This window comes from Taeniopygia guttata, chromosome 5 (assembly GCF_048771995.1).
Source record: "Taeniopygia guttata chromosome 5, bTaeGut7.mat, whole genome shotgun sequence".
Classification (NCBI taxonomy): domain Eukaryota; kingdom Metazoa; phylum Chordata; class Aves; order Passeriformes; family Estrildidae; genus Taeniopygia; species Taeniopygia guttata.
The window spans coordinates 61513956-61532341 of NC_133030.1; the positions used below are offsets into that span (position 1 = coordinate 61513956).

At 47.7% G+C, this 18386-nt stretch overlaps 1 protein-coding gene across 17 annotated transcripts in view; it reads right to left on the reverse strand.

Moving 5' to 3' along the window:
* Positions 1-1022: 1022 nt before the first annotated feature.
* The window catches only part of FBXO34 (F-box protein 34), a 39242-nt gene continuing 21878 nt past the window's right edge, over positions 1023-18386 (reverse strand). For 5 of the 17 annotated variants that reach the window (XM_072930560.1, XM_072930570.1, XM_072930564.1 and 2 more), the window contains 5 exons: positions 14626-14728; positions 13760-13808; positions 12499-12911; positions 12048-12238; positions 1023-3742 (listed from right to left, as the gene is read on the reverse strand). In XM_072930560.1, coding sequence (XP_072786661.1) covers positions 1618-3742; positions 12048-12124 — 2202 coding nt within the window. In that variant the 5' untranslated portion in view covers positions 12125-12238; positions 12499-12911; positions 13760-13808; positions 14626-14728 and the 3' untranslated portion in view covers positions 1023-1617. Of the gene's footprint in view, positions 3743-12047; positions 12239-12498; positions 12912-13759; positions 14074-14625; positions 14729-18386 lie in introns of those variants that run through there. The other 12 variants (XM_030275238.4, XM_030275240.4, XM_072930566.1 and 9 more) reach the window with 7 other exon arrangements.

Below are 18386 nucleotides of genomic sequence, written 5' to 3' on the forward strand. Positions count from 1 at the left end.
GGGTGGCTCAGCCTGGTCCCCACAGCCAGCAGTTCTCCACACCTTGCTGATCCAGCACCAAAGGACAGAAGAGGATGAGCCAGGTGCAGGGACACCCCATCCCTGCCCTTTCCAGCAGCTCCTTGGGATCTGCAGGGCGGAGGAAGGCCCAGGGTGAGCCCCATGGGAAGGTGGCACCAGCTCTTGTTGCAGCAGCTCAGAGATTTGGAATGGTGAGAGTCAGGAGTCCATCCATGGCCTGAGGAGGAGCAGAGGAACAGCAACAGCACCTGGTGTGGGGAGATAGGGACAGGGGCAGGGCAAAGGCACGGCTGCCACGCTCTGCTGGGCTCCCTGGAACACGGCTGCTGCACTGCCAGGCTCCATTCCCAGGCTTCCAAACCATCCACCCTGCGAGGGCTGGAACGGGAGGCTGAGCTCTGGCTCCCAGCACTGCAGGACAGGAAAGGATCCAGGGAAATTCTGCCATCCTGTTCTGAGCGTGAGGAATCTCCGTTCATCCGACACAAACCTCTGCAGCTCCCCTGGGAAGCACCGAGCCACGGCCCTGGGAGAGGCCAGGGGCTGCAGCAGAGCAAAGCACTGCAAGGAGTCTTCTTGCAAGGGAAAAATTCCATGCAGAGCAGATATAGGAAAGCTTCCAGCACGTCACAGAGCCAAGGCAACTCCACACTCATCCTGCTGGAGCCACGCTCTATCCTCGAGCAGCCAGGGAGCAGGAGGACCAGAAAGTGGCTGGTTTTTGCAAGCTTTGCACACCTAGCACCAGAATCCCCGATGAAAGCAGCCTGTGCTGCACACAAAGCTGGCAGGAAGGAAAGGAAAAGCTGGAATCTTACAGCAGGGAGTTCTCCAAGAGATTTGGGGGGTTTTTGTTCCTTTGTTAGTAGGAGGACAGGTTTCCTAAAGAAAGCACATTGCATGTCTGAACTACAGCACAGCACCAAGTTTCTGCCACATGTTTTACAGCATTTTTATTTTGGGGCAAAAGTCTTACAAGAGAAAGTCTGGTAAGGCAGATCTAGAATGCACATTTTATTGATGTAAAAAAAAACAAACCCAACCAGACAACATGGGTAAGGTAGACAAGAACTTTTTTTATATTCTGACCATACAATAATATTCCTCTTTTTCTTTTTTAATCCACTGCCACGCTACTATAATGGATCTGTTCTATAGTCTAAGTTTCAGGTTGTCCAGTTAAGTTGTCTGCAGCTTCTTTAAACAAGTTGACCTTTACCTATTTAGAGTTTCTTCTCAGAAACATTCATATATTATACAGGATATACAGATTTTGAAACAAGACACTTAAAAACACACACACCTATAGCCGCAACACTGGGATAGCTGCATTGTAGGGGTTACCTTGTTCAGCCAGCTGTAGACTCTGTATGTACAATTAGTTTTTATAGTGTTATTTACAGAGATGGACTAAAAGCTCTCTTTTAATCTAAAAGGTAAAGGCTCTTGTGTTTGAGTATGTGCAGTTTCATAGCCCTGTGGGGAAAAAAAAAAAAAATCACGACAATTATATACACTGTAAACAGCACAAGGCATGAGAATCTCCTCCTCCTCCTCCTCCTCTCCCAAACAATCTTGCAGGAAAGTGTTTGTGCACTAATATTCCTCTTCCACCTCTGCTCCCGCTCCTCGGGTTTTCTTGTGGAGGGCGCGGTTAAAGCTGTGGCAGGCAGGGACCCAGTGATTGTCGTGGAGACCCAACTTACAGCCCGGGATGCCCTTCTGGGAGCGGTGACAGCACATCCAGTAGCCAGGCCCGTAGGGCAGGGCCTGGCAGTAGGGCTTGGGGTGCCACCGGCACAGGGACACGTCCCCCTTCACGTATTTCTTCTTGCACTGCTTGCAAGGGTCTTCCCGGTAGCGAGGGTCGCGCACCCAGCGCGAGTCCGCCGGCCTGATGTTGTAGTACTCAATGATGAATTTGAAGTAGTAGCAAGTGCATTTTAGGGCAACCAGGCTCCTGGTGGGAAGCAACCCAAAGATCTTCACGATGATGTGGTGAGGCAAGAAGGCCATGTACTGCTGAGGCTCCAAAAGCTGCTGGATTTTAAACCTGGTCTCCAGAAAGTCATGTGAAACCTGCCGCTTTAGGCAGGAAGGGTCAAGTACTTGCAAAGCCCCTTCTGTGGGAGGGACAGAAAGGGCTGATGGCTCTGTAGGGACACTGCTCCTGACACACGATCTACCAGATGCCAGAGCATCCTCATCCTCGTTTTGGGCTAATTCCTCTGGCTTCTCCTGGGTACCCTCCCGCTGTGGCTGTTGCTCCTGAGCAGCAGGCTGCTCACCCTGGAGGAAAAACAGCCTCCCTGGGAGTGACTCCTCACCAGAACTGGGGAGCTTCTCCTTCCTGCACCCTTCCTCTGTCTTGGTGACGGATATACTGATGCACAAGGGCTCCTTCCTAGCGGGATGCTTTGGGAAAATGACAGGCTCTTTCGATGTACAATCAACGGTCGCGTTCTTGCCCTGCAAGGGATCCGGTGGCAGCCTGGCAGCAGCGGGACACGGGGACAGCAGAGCCCTGGGAGGCTCAATCCGTGTTTCAGTGTCATTCCTGCCAGCTGTCATCGCCAACACCGCGTGGGCAAGTCCCGAATTCACATTCCCCACCCGGGTATCCAGCCCTGAAGGAAACGGCTGCCGGGCAGAGGCGCCGCCGTCCCACAGGGTGTCACCCAGAGAGCCACAGCGACCTCCATACCCCACCTCTGCCACCCCTGCCTTCCCCAGGCCGTGCCCCTGAGCCGGGACCCCCTTCTGGGTGTCTCCCTCGGGCTGTGTGCCGCTGGCCAGGAGCACCCTGCCGACGTTCCTGCGGAAGCTGTTGTTGCGGGAGAGGCTCCCGGGCTCCCTCTGCTCGCTCTGCCGCCTCAGGCACTCCGACTCCAGCCTGGCCACCATGTCCAGCACGCGCACGGGCTCGCCCTGCGGCTCTGCTGGCACCTCGCACGCCCCGGCCGGCGAGAAGGGCTCGGAGCCGTGTGGGACAGCCTTGGGCTGGGAGCTCAGCCTGGTGGCCGAGGCGGCCGTGCAGGATTTGGCACAGTCCACCAGCAGGGCGCTGGCCCGCTGCTCCAGGAAAGCCACCATCTCGATGACCGACAGCGAGCGGCCCGGCAACGCGCCCTCGCCGCCGTCGCTCCCGAAGTGCACCGAGCAGTGCTCGATGCCGCAGGCGAAAGGCTCCGGCTGGGAGCACCTGGCGTTGGCCTCCCTCATCCTTTCCAGTTGGATTTTGGCTTTTTTAAGATCCACTGATTTTTTCCTGCGTTTGGCCGTTCTCCCGTCGATGTCCCACGTGCTCTTGATTTTCATGGAGCCCGTGCGGGTGCTGCCGCCGCACTGCTGGGCTGCGAAGAAGGCGATTTTCTCCTTGGTGTTGCCAGGTTTCACCACAGCCCAGACATCCAGCGGCCCTTCCCCTTCTTCTCCCTGGTGGATCGTGGCAGACAGGGAGTTCTTCTTTTCTCTTGCACTTGGAGCGTCCGCCGGGCCTTTCCCGTTCATATTGCACATAGTATTTGGATAAATAATCCCCAGGAACTTTTGAGATGGAGTCACGAGGGAGGGTTTTGGGAAAACGCTCAGTTTGGTGCAGTTGGTGTATTTTTCTCCTTGTGCTGGTCCCTGGTGGCCTCGCAGGGAATCCTGGCTTATTTCTGGGGATCGCTCTTTCTTCTGTAACTTGAGATATGGCTTTAAGTGCATACCAGAAACCCTGGAAAAACAGAGAGGGAAGAAGTTATAGCTGCAAAATATGCCTGTCTGGAAATAGAGAAGGTGGCCCAGAGCAGGCACCAGCCCACACCTCAAGAGGAACCACATGAGAAAGGAAAAGAGCCACCAAGGCTGCAATATCCACCCTTGAAGAACTTCCTGCAGTAGGAGAGAACTTCCCGTTAGAGAAATCTGTTTCCAGCAGTTGCAAGGAGAAATTCTACGGTTTAAGTTGTATCAGTTGTGAAAACAAAGGCAGTGGTTCATTCTTGAGCTAGAGCCATCCTTCTGCCCGTGCATTCCTTAATCCAGCTGCAAGGCACACATGGGTCACAGGCTTTATCTGGACATCAGCTACCACACACACTCTTTTCAGTAGATAAAAGGTGGTTAAAGCTCAAAAGGGAAATTAGCAAGAGTAATTATATTAATCAGAGATCCCAGGGGATATCTAATCTCCTACTATCACCCAAAATCGCACAGTGGTTTGGGCTGGAAGGGACCTTAAAGCTCATTTTGTTCCACTTCCTTCCACGGGCAGGATAAGTTTCACTTATCTTGGGTTGCTCCAAGTCCAATCCAACCCATCCTTGGACACTTCCAGGAATGAAGCAGCCACAGCTTCCCTGGGCAACAAACCTTTCCTTTAGCCTATTGATAATGGCAAATTTGGTGACTTTCCCATAAGGGTCCTTATGTTATACATTAATGCCCCCCACAAAGTGACAGCAGCATGACATCCAGCTGAGGACACCACTCTCAAGGATGGGATTTTACACCCAGGAATTCCAGAGCTGGGAAGAACCCCTTGGATGCTGCTGACACTGCAGCAGCAGCTCCAGACTCCTCTGTTCTGCCACACCTCCACAGTCACCTTCCATTCAAAGCTCAGGAACGCCAGAGCCCAAGGCACTCCACACAGGATGCAGCCACCAGGAGACTCCAGGCTCTTCTCCCAGGAGTATCACACAAGCACATTACAGAACTAACTACAGGTTATGCTTCCATGGTAATCTTTGAGTTGTTGCACTCGAAGCCCTCCACTTCAGGGATGGTCTGTGCTTGAGAGCTGAAGAGCAGCAGGTTCAATGTCACGTTATCATGAGCTGACACAGACACATTCAAGCACTGAACATGTTCCCCTTGAGAGCCAACACTAAGAGAGCTGTTTAAGTATGGCAACTTCATAAGTTTCTAGCCTAAAACCAGCTTTGAACAAAAAAAACCTCAATTTCTTGGTCTATAAAGTCCAACAGATTTGTAAGTGATGCTGCCCAAGCAGAGGAAGCCTTCAGGACTAGAAGTAGCTGTGCTGCTTTCTCTGGTTCCTCCTTTGGCTCTAGTGACAAGGGAGGGCAGGCACAGAGATTTTGGGGAGGTACATCAAGAGGAAAGGCTTAATTTACCTTTCTACACCTCACTGGTCCAAGCAGGGCTTTGAAGGCCAGGAAGCAGCTGATGGAAAGGTGGATGGCATGTTCCTTCCCTCTGGATTTTTTTAGGGAGACCATCACCTGGGCTCTTGCAAGCAGATAATGCCAAAATCACCTGCATCTCACCTAGAGACAGTGGGGTAAGAGATCCCAGTGCTGCAGACACACCCACCCAGCCCCTGGGTTAATTCTCTCCCTGTGCTCCTGTGTGCCAATTCCAGCTCGTTGGAATTGGGTCACCTCCCAGTTTAGTCTCCTCTGCAAAATGCAACTGAGCTCCTTTGTTTGCCTCCTCAGTCGGATGCTAAAAACTAAAATAATCTCATAAAAATAGAACTTCGGGGCGTTGAAATAGATGCACGGAGAGGAGAATGGGAAATCAGGGCTGCTGGAGTTTGCTGTGGTCTCATTTTTCACAGGGGCTGCCTCACTCTGTTGTACTTCACAGTGAAGCAGGGTCAGGCCACTGAGGTGGCCAGAAGAGCAGCAGGTGAAGCACTGCAGCAAACTGCTGCAGAGAACAGTGCCTGCAGCCTTCCCCTCCCTTCCCTTCTAGAAGGACATTTCCCAGACTGGGGAGAGAAAGGCTCCAGTGGCTGCTCACCACTGTACCCTGGGGAGAAGAGGTGAATACAATTAAAACACGACTTTGCATGCTGAAATCTCCTGAGCCAGGAGCAGAAGATCAAATTTCATTCATGAGTTTTGTGCCAAGGTGTTTGAAAGATGAGCTGAGCTTGTTTTGAAAAGGCTTTCTTCGAGCAGTTTTCAGGAATCCAGCAGGACAATCAGCTCAACACCCTTCATTAAGAGAAGCTGCAAATGGAGGTGAGACCAGGTATTACATGAATAAAACCAGAACCAAACTGGTTACCCCAACAGGCTCAGAGGACATGTTCAGCCAGCAGAGTTGGTTCAGCTGCTCCCAGCTATCTCTGGTCTATGGAGAAAGACAAAGGGTAAAGTTCTGCCTCACCTACTACAGATTTCTTGTTTAAGGTTATATTTCCTATGTTTCAGTTAGTCCCTGGCTAAGCCAACAACACCATTTAAGGTTGAAAAGTTACAATTTACATAACAAAATTATGCCTTAGTCAGAAGTTTTACTGCCAGAATAATTGCCTCATTTGAATTCAGCATTCAGTTCATTGCACATGTTTTAATGGATCCAGATTTAAAGAAAACCTTCATCTAATAACTTCAGACAGCTATAAAGAGCTCTGCAAACTCCACAAGACCAGCTGCCACCTGCCTCAGAGTTTTCCAGCAGCAGGGAAGAGAACTTTCATTTTAAAAGCCATCTTAGCAATGGGCCTTACCTGAAAGTGTCACTTGGAAAAAACGAGCCCCACCTCACATGCCCTTTGCTGTGGACATTGAGAACGAACTTTTAGGCAATCACAGCCTCTTCCCTGCACATCAGCAGCACATTTCATCTCTAGCCCCTACAATTAGAACAAGGCTTGCCAGCAGAAATTGCTTTGAAGATGAACCAGAGCCCAGTCCCCACCCACAGACTCCCCTGTTTCTCAGCACTGGCAAGCAGAGAGCTGTGGCAGCTGCAGGTAAGCTTTTAAATATTTAAAACCACCAAAAATAGTTGTTAAAAGGTGAAGTCACATATTCCCTATGACACTTCATTCCAGAATAATTCTGTTTGCTTTCCTCCACCCTTTAAGTTATCAAGCTCTCTAATTTTATCTTTAGAGACAACGACTCTTCAGAAGTCCACGGGAGCAAACATAAAAGGTTTTCAATCCCAAATGTGCGGTTTTAAATTGCTGATAAGAGAGAATTCTGCCAGGAATGATCAGCACTGAAACAACGAGCAGTGCTGCCTTTATACTGTTATTCCATCCTTAAGCTGATGAAATAAAGGGGCCAGTTTTTCTATTTCTAATCAGCCGTGTCTGCAAAACAGGATATTTGCACTGCTGGAATGAGACTGCTGTTTTTGCAAGTTGTAACTACAGCTTGTTTCCACTGCAGTTTTATCAAGCTGGTTACTACACACTGTTGATACAGAAATATATTCCTTTATATGAGCTCAGACAATCACACACCCCTCCTCTCCCCACCCAAGGGAAGACCCCAAACCCATTGGTGGACTCCCCATTACTGAAAGTGTCCAAATCCAGGCTGGATGGGGTTTGAAGCAACCTGGTCTAGTGGGAGGTGTCCCTGCCTATGGCAATGGGTTGGAATGAGATGGCCTTTAAGGTCTTTTCCAACCCAAATCATTCCATGATTCTACTTGCCAAGCTGGCCAGAATCTTCCAGCATCCTTTTCTGTTTATGTATGTTCTAAATCACAGCAGCCTAAAACAATAATGTATTTGCTTTAGTGGAAACTCCAGGGTTGGAGGCAGGACTGTTAGAAAAGACTCAGTTTTCACAACTCCTTTGCAAGGTCCACAGAGAGCCTTAATTCCCCTTGCAGCTCCCAGCTCAGGGACTCTGATGATGCCCTGTGAAGCCAAAAGATTTCCTCTGGCCAGCAAGAACAACAAGGACAAAAAAGCCTGATCTTCACAAACAGCATATTCACACTGCAAATTTTCTGGGCAAAGCACCGGAAGGTTTTATTAGGGGGAAAATTTCCATCAAAACCCCCAAGTTTCCTACGGATTTCTCCTTGTAAACACCAATTCCAGTCGACAAAAGCTGCTCACGTTGCTGACTGCACACCCAGTGCCAACTACAACTCTGAAAAACCCCTCAGGACATACTAACACAAGGCAGAAGCCAAAAAAAAAAAAAAAAAGGGAGGAAAAAAATCAACAACAATAAAAACCCCACACCTCTGGCAAAGCATTCTTCTTCCCTGGCATCCCAGCTCTCTGTCCATAAAGGACACTGACAATTAGCAAGGACTAAGCACTGAGTGGGAGTTAACCACAGTCAACCACTTGTTATTTCTGGAAGGGCTTGGTGGGTCCTTTGGGCTCCATCTCCACTACCATTTCCATCCCCTCTGCACTGCCAGGGCAAGGCAAAGCAGACAGAGAGCTGCTTCAAAGGCATTCCATGGATTCTGCTGGGGAAAGTCCCAGGATGGAAGGCACTCTGCACTCATGGAGTTTGTTCTGGAGCATGGCAAAGGTCCAAGCTCACAGAAAGGAGGGCTGGGAAGCTCCAGAGCAGGGGTGGGTTTGACTCTGGCAGCTGTGGAAGCATCTGATTTCCTGAAAACCCACTCCTTTTGGAGCAGCAACTGCTCCTGACCCACCTCCCAACACCTCCAAAATGCTTCTTGCAGCGAAGGGAGAGCCAGCAAGGATTAGAGAGGGATTTGAAGGCAAACAGAAGGCATGTGGCTGCTGAAGGAGAGCTCTCTGCTCCAGTGGCCAGCCTGGGGCAAGTGGAAGAATGCCAAAACTGTGGGGCAGAGCTGGCCCAGCAGAGCTGAGGAGCTAATGCACTGTGTAAGAACCAATCTCCTAAGGCTGGGTCCCTCCCCAGCTTGTTCACCTGCATCAGGTGCTCAGACAACCTGATTTTGGTGGAGACAGCACCCAAATACAGCTGTACCCAGCACAGCCAGAAAATCCATCCCACAAAGCATCTGCAGCACAGAGGTTTTGGGTGACAGAATGCACCCCCAAGCCCAACACAGACCACTCCACCTTGAGGGCTCCCACCCACCAATGTTTTGAAGATGTTTGACACTAAACACACACCCACCCTTCAGCAGAGCACAGCTGCCTTGGCTACCTCCTAAATTTTGTACAGGAAGAAGTGCCACAGCTTTGCCAAGCTTTTGTATAAAAGCACTCACCATGAAGGGAGAGATGCAGCAGCAATTCTGTGCTGAGGCTCAGGAAGCTCAAAGCCCTGCTTCCCAACCACACCAGACATGACACAGAGATGACAAAGCAGAAGGGAACAAAATAAACTGAAGGATTTGGAATTCAAGGTTATCAGCTGCTCCAGAAATGTGTAGCTCAGAGATGATGGGATGGCACATGTGGCTGTGGTGGGACAGGATGAGGGGAAATCACAGAGGGACAGCAAGACAAAACCTGCTGGCTTTATAGGGCTTCTGCTGAAAGCTGCCCAGAGCAGCACAGGTAAGTGACAAGTGTCCTTCTGGAAGTGTTTTACATTTATTAATTTGTTTCCTGATTCATAAAGTGGAAGAGGACCTTTTTTTTCATATCACAGTGCAACAAATTCCTTGTGCTGATGAACCAACACAGAGTGGTGCTATTTATAGTCTTCATTTTTGTGCATGTGTAATGAGAACATGAAAGGTTGCAGAAATTAACCTTGGACCACACGATCAGTAACAGACTCGGCATTCAAAACAAAAACAAGCAAAAGTAGAGCTGAAGGCAGGTTATCAAGTTGCCCTTTTGAAACTCAAGACTGAAAGAAACTGGCTCATGAATTCAGCTGTGCTGGGGAGGATTTCACTGCACACTGCATCCTCCAGGAGTCAGAAGGTGTTTTCATTATTAAGAACACATCCCAAACAAAAGATTCAAAGCAGCTCCAACTGGATGTGTTCCTTGTGTGTGAAAGATACCAGAAGCAGACACAAGTTTCAGGCCACATCACTTGGAAACCTCTATCCTAGAGACCAAAAGGTCCAGGAATAAACATGAGAACTGGAGCGCTGTTAAGTCACTGCAGAGATATTTAACAACAAAGAAATAGTGAAAGGTTTTTTTTTTCAGTTTGTGAGAGAAAAGAGAAACAGGGTTGCAAGCAAGGGCAGGGCAGAGATCAAGAGTACAGCACAAAATACCAAATTTGACTTTGCACCATTTTTAAAGAGGAGAGGTAAGGGTGATGATGAGGGCAAAAGCCCAGGCGTTAATCTGAACAAGAGCATTGGCAGGAGGAGGATTAGAGAGGTTCATAAAAATTGTGAGGATTGGCTCATCCCAGTTTTAGAATCCAAACCAGATAGGCTCATGCACTGCAGGCCAAGAAACAGGATTTATAAACCTCTTGAAAGGCAACAATAGGAGATAATAAACATGTGGCACATTGGAGGGGGCACTGCAGGGGAGAAAGAGAAGGAGAATGATCACAGCCTCTCCAGGGCTCATATTCTGACTCCAATATAAAGGTGCTTTGCAAGCAAAGAGGATTAATGGGACACAGAGAAAAAGGGGGAAGAGGGAATAGTTCAATATGCCAGACTAACCTCAAGGTTCTCAAATAAAAGCCATCTTTTTAGACCAATCTACTATATCTTCCTCACATGGACTTCAGAGAGCACAAAGAGATTTACTGGTTAAGACAGATTGGCAGAGGAATGGGAAAACAGACAAAGGAGCTGGCTTAGCAGCAGACAGCCCCAGGTGATGCTGAATAAGAAAATACCAGCCTGGAAACCAAAGACATGCCTCAAGAATCAGCCCTGGGAACATCTGACTTTGTTAGGAATGACCTCAGCACTAATTCTGCACCCAGAGAAACAGAGGCAGTTCTAAAACAGCAGAGGCACAAAGCCCCAAGTAACAGAAACTGAGGAGGCTTTTGAAATGCAGGCAGTGATGCATCAGCAAGTTTTGGAAGTAACTGAGATGAACTGGCCACCACAGAGACATCCATGAAATAAGAAGTGGAGGTGATGCTGCAAAAAGCCCTCCAGCCAGAGCAGCTCCAGAGCACAGCACGCACTTTTAGCCAGGACTGAGAATATTCTGAGGGGCATCACACAGAGAACAGCAGCAACTGCTACTCAAGAAGCTACTAGAGAACACTTGGGCCACTTAGCAAAACCACTGGTGAGGGCTACAACCCCCTCTTACAGAATGCAGAAGAGGTAAACCACCAAAAATAAGCAGCAGTCCTTAGGCAGAAGGCAAATAAAGGAACAGAAACTCAAATGAGTCCATAAACTATCATGAATGTTCAGCCTGGGAATGAAAAGAAGGTTCCTAATTGCACAGCAAGATCTGTCATCTTCAGTAATGGCTTGATCTACGGGAGGAGAGAAGAAAAGATGCAAGAAAAGATGTAAATGTTTTTAGGCTGAACTAAGTTCACAAAGGGATTATGAGATCCTGCTTGGGAAAGCAAGGAGCTGGGTGACCCAGGAAGTCTTTTCCAGCACTAAATTACCATGAGATTAACATAGCAAGTATATGCTGTCTACACAACCACAAAGAACAAAGGTTAAAAGTTTGCTTTAAACCCACACAGCCTTTGGAAACCAAAAAGCTGGCGCTCTTCCTCCAGACTGAGGAAGTTTAAGAGCCTTGGTTTCAGAAAAAGAATTTTAAAAAAAATACACATTTATTTTGAAGTAGTTTGAACTCCAACAAACTGGCATGTCCTTGCATTTGCATGAGGACAAGTTGTTCTGCATGGTGTTCCTATAAGGAGACACAGTGAGAGGCGTTCACTTAATTGTCACATAAGCACAAGTGTTTGAAATCAATCGTGCATTTCTCCTTAATAAGAGACACAGGAGAGTGAGCAATGCAAAATCTGAGCTTAAACTAATCTAATTACTTAGTCCATAGTAAGACAAACCACAACAATGACTGCCAGCATTTCCACTTGCTTTAAGCTGACTGCATGTTTTAAAGCCTACTCTGATGAGCCTTTCACCAATTAAATTTCACTTCAAAGTCATGTTTCCCAACCTAATTTACAGCTGTTGCTAGAAAACCCAAGGATTTCTGCAAGTACACTACCAGCTGCAGTGAATCTGTAGTTGTCATTATCAAATAAAAACGTCAAAGAACATTTCTGCCCTTAAGCCATTACAACGTTTCCCTTAAACACCACCTGGAAGTCAGAATTTCGAGCGAGTGTTTGAGTGACAGCACAAGACAATAGGAGAGGACAAGGAGAAGGCTAAAATCAGTGCTGAAGCCTCAGCTGCAGGCAGAGCAGCCAGTGTGTCCGTACCGTTTGACCTGATGGAAGGTGGAGGATGTGGAATTCAGCGGTTCCCTGTGGAGGCCAGCTCTGCAGGAACTCTTCATGGTAACGACCTCTCCGGCTAAGGCACGTCGTCGTCACAGCCAGTCCATCCTGGGCTACACCCCAGGCTGCCCCATCAGCTCTGCCTGCCCCACCGTGTCTCTGCCACCTAAAAGCTGAACAACAGAGAGCTACATGAGAAGATCACAAGCACAAATGATCAGGACGTGGACTTTCCCATGAGAGAGAATAGATATAAATATAAATATATACGAACACAAACATGCTATGCATGCATAGATATAAAAGATACATATTCAGCTATAAAAGAACTTAACATCATCATGCCAGTGTTGCAGCTGGAGTTCCTGAACACCACCAAACACAAATGAACACGCCCCACCACAGCCTGTCTGCACACATGGAGTTTTTTCACCTTATATCCGACTGCAGCGCTACCTTGGCGCCTCCCACGGAACACGCTGTCTTCCCAGCTCCATGTAAACAGGACGCCCAAGATCTCCCTGCTTGTTAGCACCACATCAGCCTTTGGAGGGAAGTAGCTGCTAGCAGTGAGATTTGAGGCTGCCAGGAGTTACGTTAGCGCTCTAATCAAAATAACGTGGTGGATTTTATAAAAGGACAGAAAACATGTCACCACGCAGCCTCCAAGTCTTGTGGAAACTGCCCTGTCTTTGCATCACATGCAGATAAGAGATTACACCGAAACGAAGCTGTTCTGCAGTATCTCTTGTTCTCCCTGGGTTGCTGCCTTCTCCACCTTGTCCTTGGAGCACTCTTACTGGCGCTTTAACGCACTTTGATGGAGAAAGAACAACAACCTTCAAGCTGGAACATTAAAGGGAAGAGTGACACAGCAAAAGAGCCCTGGAAAACCTCAAATACTCCAGCCTGAGCTGCCAGCAGATTGTTTTAGAGACCGTTTGCTTCCTCTCTAGAGGACTGTGCACAATGATGCCGTAATAAAGGAATGCCATTTGAGGATGCTAACTATGGAGCTGTGTCCCCAGGGGAGATGTGATTTAGAGCAGCAGGTTGCTCTCTCCTTTTCAGCAGCTCTGCCCAGCGTTCCTACTGCTGTCCTACCCCTGCTTTTGCAGAGACTGAGCCTCTCACATCACCCCCTTCCTGATCCCTCCCACGGAGAAGAGCCCTCACTACGCCCAGCCCAGCACTTTTCACTGGTGTGGTTCACAATCAATGCTCCCACTAAACACTCCTGGCCTGGGAAACCTGCTCTTGGTAGCCACACTTGCCAGGAAAATGATGAAGGATGAACCTTCCAGGCAGGAAAAACAGAAGCTGGTTTAGATCCACCTGACTTGATGTCTGCTACAGCAATTCCACGGTTCGTCTAATGATGGTGAATAAGAGGTTAAGTGTTTGCCTACATTTGAGTAGCAGGAGCCTAAAATAATATATAAAATATTATATAAGCACATTCCAGTCTTCATGAAGAAATCTCTGCTGAGCTCTACACAAAGCTAAGAAATGTGTGGGGTGGAGGGGACAGAGGCAGGGCAGTGGCAGAGCAGGAGGAGGAGGGCATGTCCTCTGCTCCAGGGATTCAGGAAGACCAGGAATTAGGTTGCCACGATCAGCAGCAGCGGAAATTAAAACTTTGTAGTTAAATACCATTTTTATCAGACTACCCAGAGTCTCCAACAAGGACCTACCTCTGAGTGAAACCTAGGCACAAAACCAGGTGTTTCTGATGTTCTCATGCTGTAAAGATATATATTCACAAACAGTAATTCACAGGGAAAAAAAAGCATATGCCCAGTGCTTTAGGAAAATCAAACACAAAATCGTTACTTTCCCATGAACCATCACTAAGAGGCACTGAAATTCTGACTTTTCTCCAAGCTTTTGTCTGGCTCTCCTTCTGGCTTTACTAACACTAGCATTTCAAACTCAGCAGGAACTGTATCACAGAAGCATGATTATATCCACACCCAAATAAACGCAACCACACCATTTCAAGAATGCCACTCACTCTTCCAATAGCTTACACCCTCTCCATGGATCCCTGGTTAAGAATACCACGTGTTTTGTCCTAGTTCCACTCCTCTGGAGATCAATTGAGAAGTAAAAGATAAAAAGCCAGACAAAGAATTGAAACCCAAAGATATCTTGTTTTGCAGTAAAGAGCTTGAGAAGCAAAACCATCAAGAGAAGTGGCTCAGGTCAGGAGCAGTCAGAACCCTGATCCAAGCACAGGCATTTTATGGTGGGATTTCGTGAGTTTAGGAAGGGACCAGCAACTACTAGAGGGAATCAAAAGCTGACAAAATAGACACAGCCAAGTTCAGATGGGCACTGCAGCACAGACCCAACCACAGCTCCATACAAAGCATGCTTTTTCCCCCCCTCTGTAGCTGCTGGGCTATAGAAAAGAGCTGAAATAGACTATTAATGCCAGCAAGCTCCTGACAAATTCCTACTGTGTGAGGAGTAAAAAGCTGTGCTTGTGAATTAAAAAAAGGAAAAGAGAGAAAAAAAAAAAAAACCCCACAGCATTTAAGCTAGCAGATATACTTACTGCCTTTTAACTACCACTGTTTCTGTACCAAGGCTGATCCTTAGCAGAAGGAGCTGCAGCCGATTTGTTAAGTTTTTCACAGAGTCAGGTACAGCCCAAAAAACTGAAATACAGATGCACAGAGAAACAAAGCAGAAGAGGAAGTTAAAACCCTAATCGTGTTCTTCTCCCTCTCTGAAACCACCCCCAAACATATGCCTTTCTGCACAAGATGTGGGAAGGACTCTGGTTTTGGCAGCAGAAAGCATCACATCCTCTCAGCCGCGGACGGAGCTCAGGGAACAGTCCCACAAAATTCCCTCTTATCACCAGGTTTGAGCACTGCTGCAGCCTACAAAAACAAATGTATCAACTCAACCAGGCTGCAGTCAAGGCCTCCCCATCTCTATAGCAATTCACCACAGCTTTTGATATTTTTTGCAAGTGTGTTTTAGCTGTAGCAACAGTAACTGATCAACAAACCAGTTCAAAGGGTGGGCACATCCTCTCAGAAAATTTACTTTCTGGAAAGGGGGCCATGGCCTCAGGACTGGATCTGAGCAGCAATTGCCCTGCTGGTAAAAACATGTGTAAAAACACATTTGACCACCCCACCTCCATGCAGGGTAAGCTTTGGGATGTTCCACAGGGATGTCACTCTGGATCAGCCTGGCAAAGAGCATCAGCACACTCAGGATGCAGAAGGAAGCAGCAGCAAGTGTTTCAGAGCAGAACTCAGAGGAGTTAATAACAAAAACAGTCATTAGGGTGGAAAAAGTCAGTGCTGAGGCTTGATAATAAGATAAGTGTGCTTGTTTTCTTGGAAGAACTGGGTTCCATGTCCACTCTCCCACCATGGAGCTCAATCTTAGGTTGATATATGATCCTTGTCTCCAAAAGAGTGATTCACCACACAAGCACTTCTGCCATCCTCCAGACAAGTCATCCCTCCCTCCCCAAACACCCTTCAGGACGCCTCTAACAGCACCAGACACTCCTAGGCAAGAGGCTTTGGCACAAAGTCTTTCCTCATGCCAACACTCCCACTGGGAAGGATCCACAGCAGCTCCCAGGCTAGGTCTGAAATGAGGTGAGCGACACATCAGGTCCTCAGCCTCTCAGACACCTACAGGAACACAACCATCGCTTTTTAACCATTCTTCAGGTAGTATCTACATACTTAAAACACTTAAAGAACTGCCTTTTAACCCCAAAGGAGCCATCACAGGCATCATTTGCCTCGTGTAACCTTGTGTGCTCAGCTTCCCCTCTGTTTGATGGTCCATCAGATCTGGATCTAAAGGCAATGGAACTGCCACAGGGGCTCCAGCTGGAATTAATGTGGGCGAGCTTCCTGTGTCTATTCTCACACCAAAACCAGCTGATGGCACTTCTGCCAAGCACCAGGAACCAGAGATGGCAAAGCAGCAGGACCAGGTTACCATTGCCTTTTGCTCATTTCCCCACCAAATTCACTCCAGCCCTTCCTTCCCAAAGCTCCTCCAACCTCCCATCCTTGGATCCCACTGGACAGAAAACTGAAGATTCCCATGTAAGCAGAATCAGCAGAGGCCACAAAGACAATGAGGGGTTTGGAGCACCTCTCCTATGAGGAAAGACTCCAGGAGTTGAGCCTGTTTATTCTTTCATACCTTCCCCTTTATCAGCACTGCCTCCCTGTCTGATTTCTCACCTGAAGCCTCCCAAGGAGCTGGACCAGGACAGAATTAACCCAAAGAGTTCAGCTCCTTCAACCCATTTACTGACCTGGCAGAAAACTCAGACTGGACTCAGCTATTTCCAATCCACACCTGGAATCATGCTGGAAAGTGTGTCTGCTGCAAAGTGGATTTCAGGTCCTTTCAGTGGAAAGGAAAGCTTCTGAATGCACAGTGGGCAAAGTGCAGAGTGTTTCAGAAGCAGGGAAATGAGCATGCAGGGCTCCAAGGCAACATTTGACTCCTCACTGCTGTCAAACAGCACTACTTGCTGTACTGATAAGCGTGTGAAATGCTTATTCCAATGAAGCACTACAGGGAGAACCTGTTTTCCTTCCAAGATCATGTCAAGAAAGAATGAAAGGCTCCACATTTGTGGCTCACGTGTTTTCTCTCTAGGTGGGGTAAGAGTTGGAAGGACTAAATGGTCCCCTCAAAAGGAAAATCTCGGAAGGGAAAAAGAAAATAAAGACAAGCTCTGCTGCACCCTCTTAGCCCTGTATGACTATTTGGGAAAATAATATTACAAGTGTTTCCCTTGTTCAACTATTCCTGAAAGGTTTCAGCTGCCTTGCACAATTTGGGCAAGGACATCACTCGCTGCTCAGCTGGGAAGAAGTTAAGAACTGGCTCATTAGATTTGTTCTGCTTGATCCAAGAGGAAAACAAAACCAGTAAATCCCTCACTGGGCAGTGCTGCTGCAGCTCTGGTGACAAACACACGGGGCTCACACATCACTCTGCTTTCTAGAAAGCTGCCTTGGCACCCCTTGGCACCGTCGCGTGCCCCGAATGACAAACTGGGGGTGGCAAAGCCCCTGGCAGTGGGACTGTGGCTGCTGCACCCTCAGCTCATGGGGCAAAAATCCTCCCTGAACACACCACACTCGAGGCCACACGGCCCACGAGCCACAACTGAATTATTTAGCCTATAAAACTCATTCTGTTTTGCCACGCAGATTGTGAATTAATGAAAGCTCAGCTGAAAGGCTACTTTCTTGGGGCGAGAGGAAGGAGAAAGCTTCCAGAAGCCTTCCTATTATAGAAGCAATAGAGCTGGTTCCAAATATAGTAGAGCAGCACTCCCAGAGCTCTGGAGATGCTGTGCCCTGGTTTTGTGAGGCTGAGGTCTCGCTGGATTGCTCCTGCACATGCAAAGATGGGTAGAAAAGACTGCAAGATGCAGAGCTGACGTGAAAGGGGAGTTTCAGGACAAACACCAGAGGCAGAAACCCAGACTGCCTCTATGAAAGATCAACCTGAACACCAGGGGAGAGCCAACCTGTCCCACTTTAGTCAAAGCCAGCAAGAATCCCATCTTTTTCAAGAAGACAACATAAGCTTGCTAAGAAAGATCATTATTATTATTATTATTATTATTATTACAACCCCAACATGGCAGATTAGGATTGCCATTTCATCACCCTGTTTTTCCTGTGGTAGCAGGGACCCTGGAAAGGTGCACTTGACTCACTTTGGCACGCAGAGGGTGGATTTGTTTTTGCTCTGACAGCTCATAAAGTGACCATCACATGCCCTGCCCGACAGAAATTCCTCACCAGCTCACCAGGATAGTGACCCATTTTAATTCCTAAAGTTTCCTTCTCCTGTTTCAGGGCAGATCTTGTAACACAACAGAAATAAACTCAGTTGCAAAACTCCGATTACAAGTGTATCTTTGTGTACTCTGCATCTGTGTACTCCAGCATAGGACTGGCCTTTTGATTGGGAAATAGTAACAAATTAAAATGTCACCAGGACAGCAAAAATCTAATACAGGACACTACATAAGGGAAGAAGGCCCCCTGCAGCATGGCACAAAATGCACAGGAATATTTGCTCCTGCACATCTCTCCATGGGGTATGAAATGGCTTCTAAAATAGCAGAAAAAACCTACAGCTGACTTCTAAATATCCAGCAAATAAATAAATACAGTTCCTTCTTTAGAACTCTGCTAATAAGGAAAACCCCACAGCAGGTAATTCAAAGTTGAGCACTAATTTCATCAGCTTTAAAACTCAACTCACTGAATAAAATACGGCTTTACCAGGTTTCTATGGCTC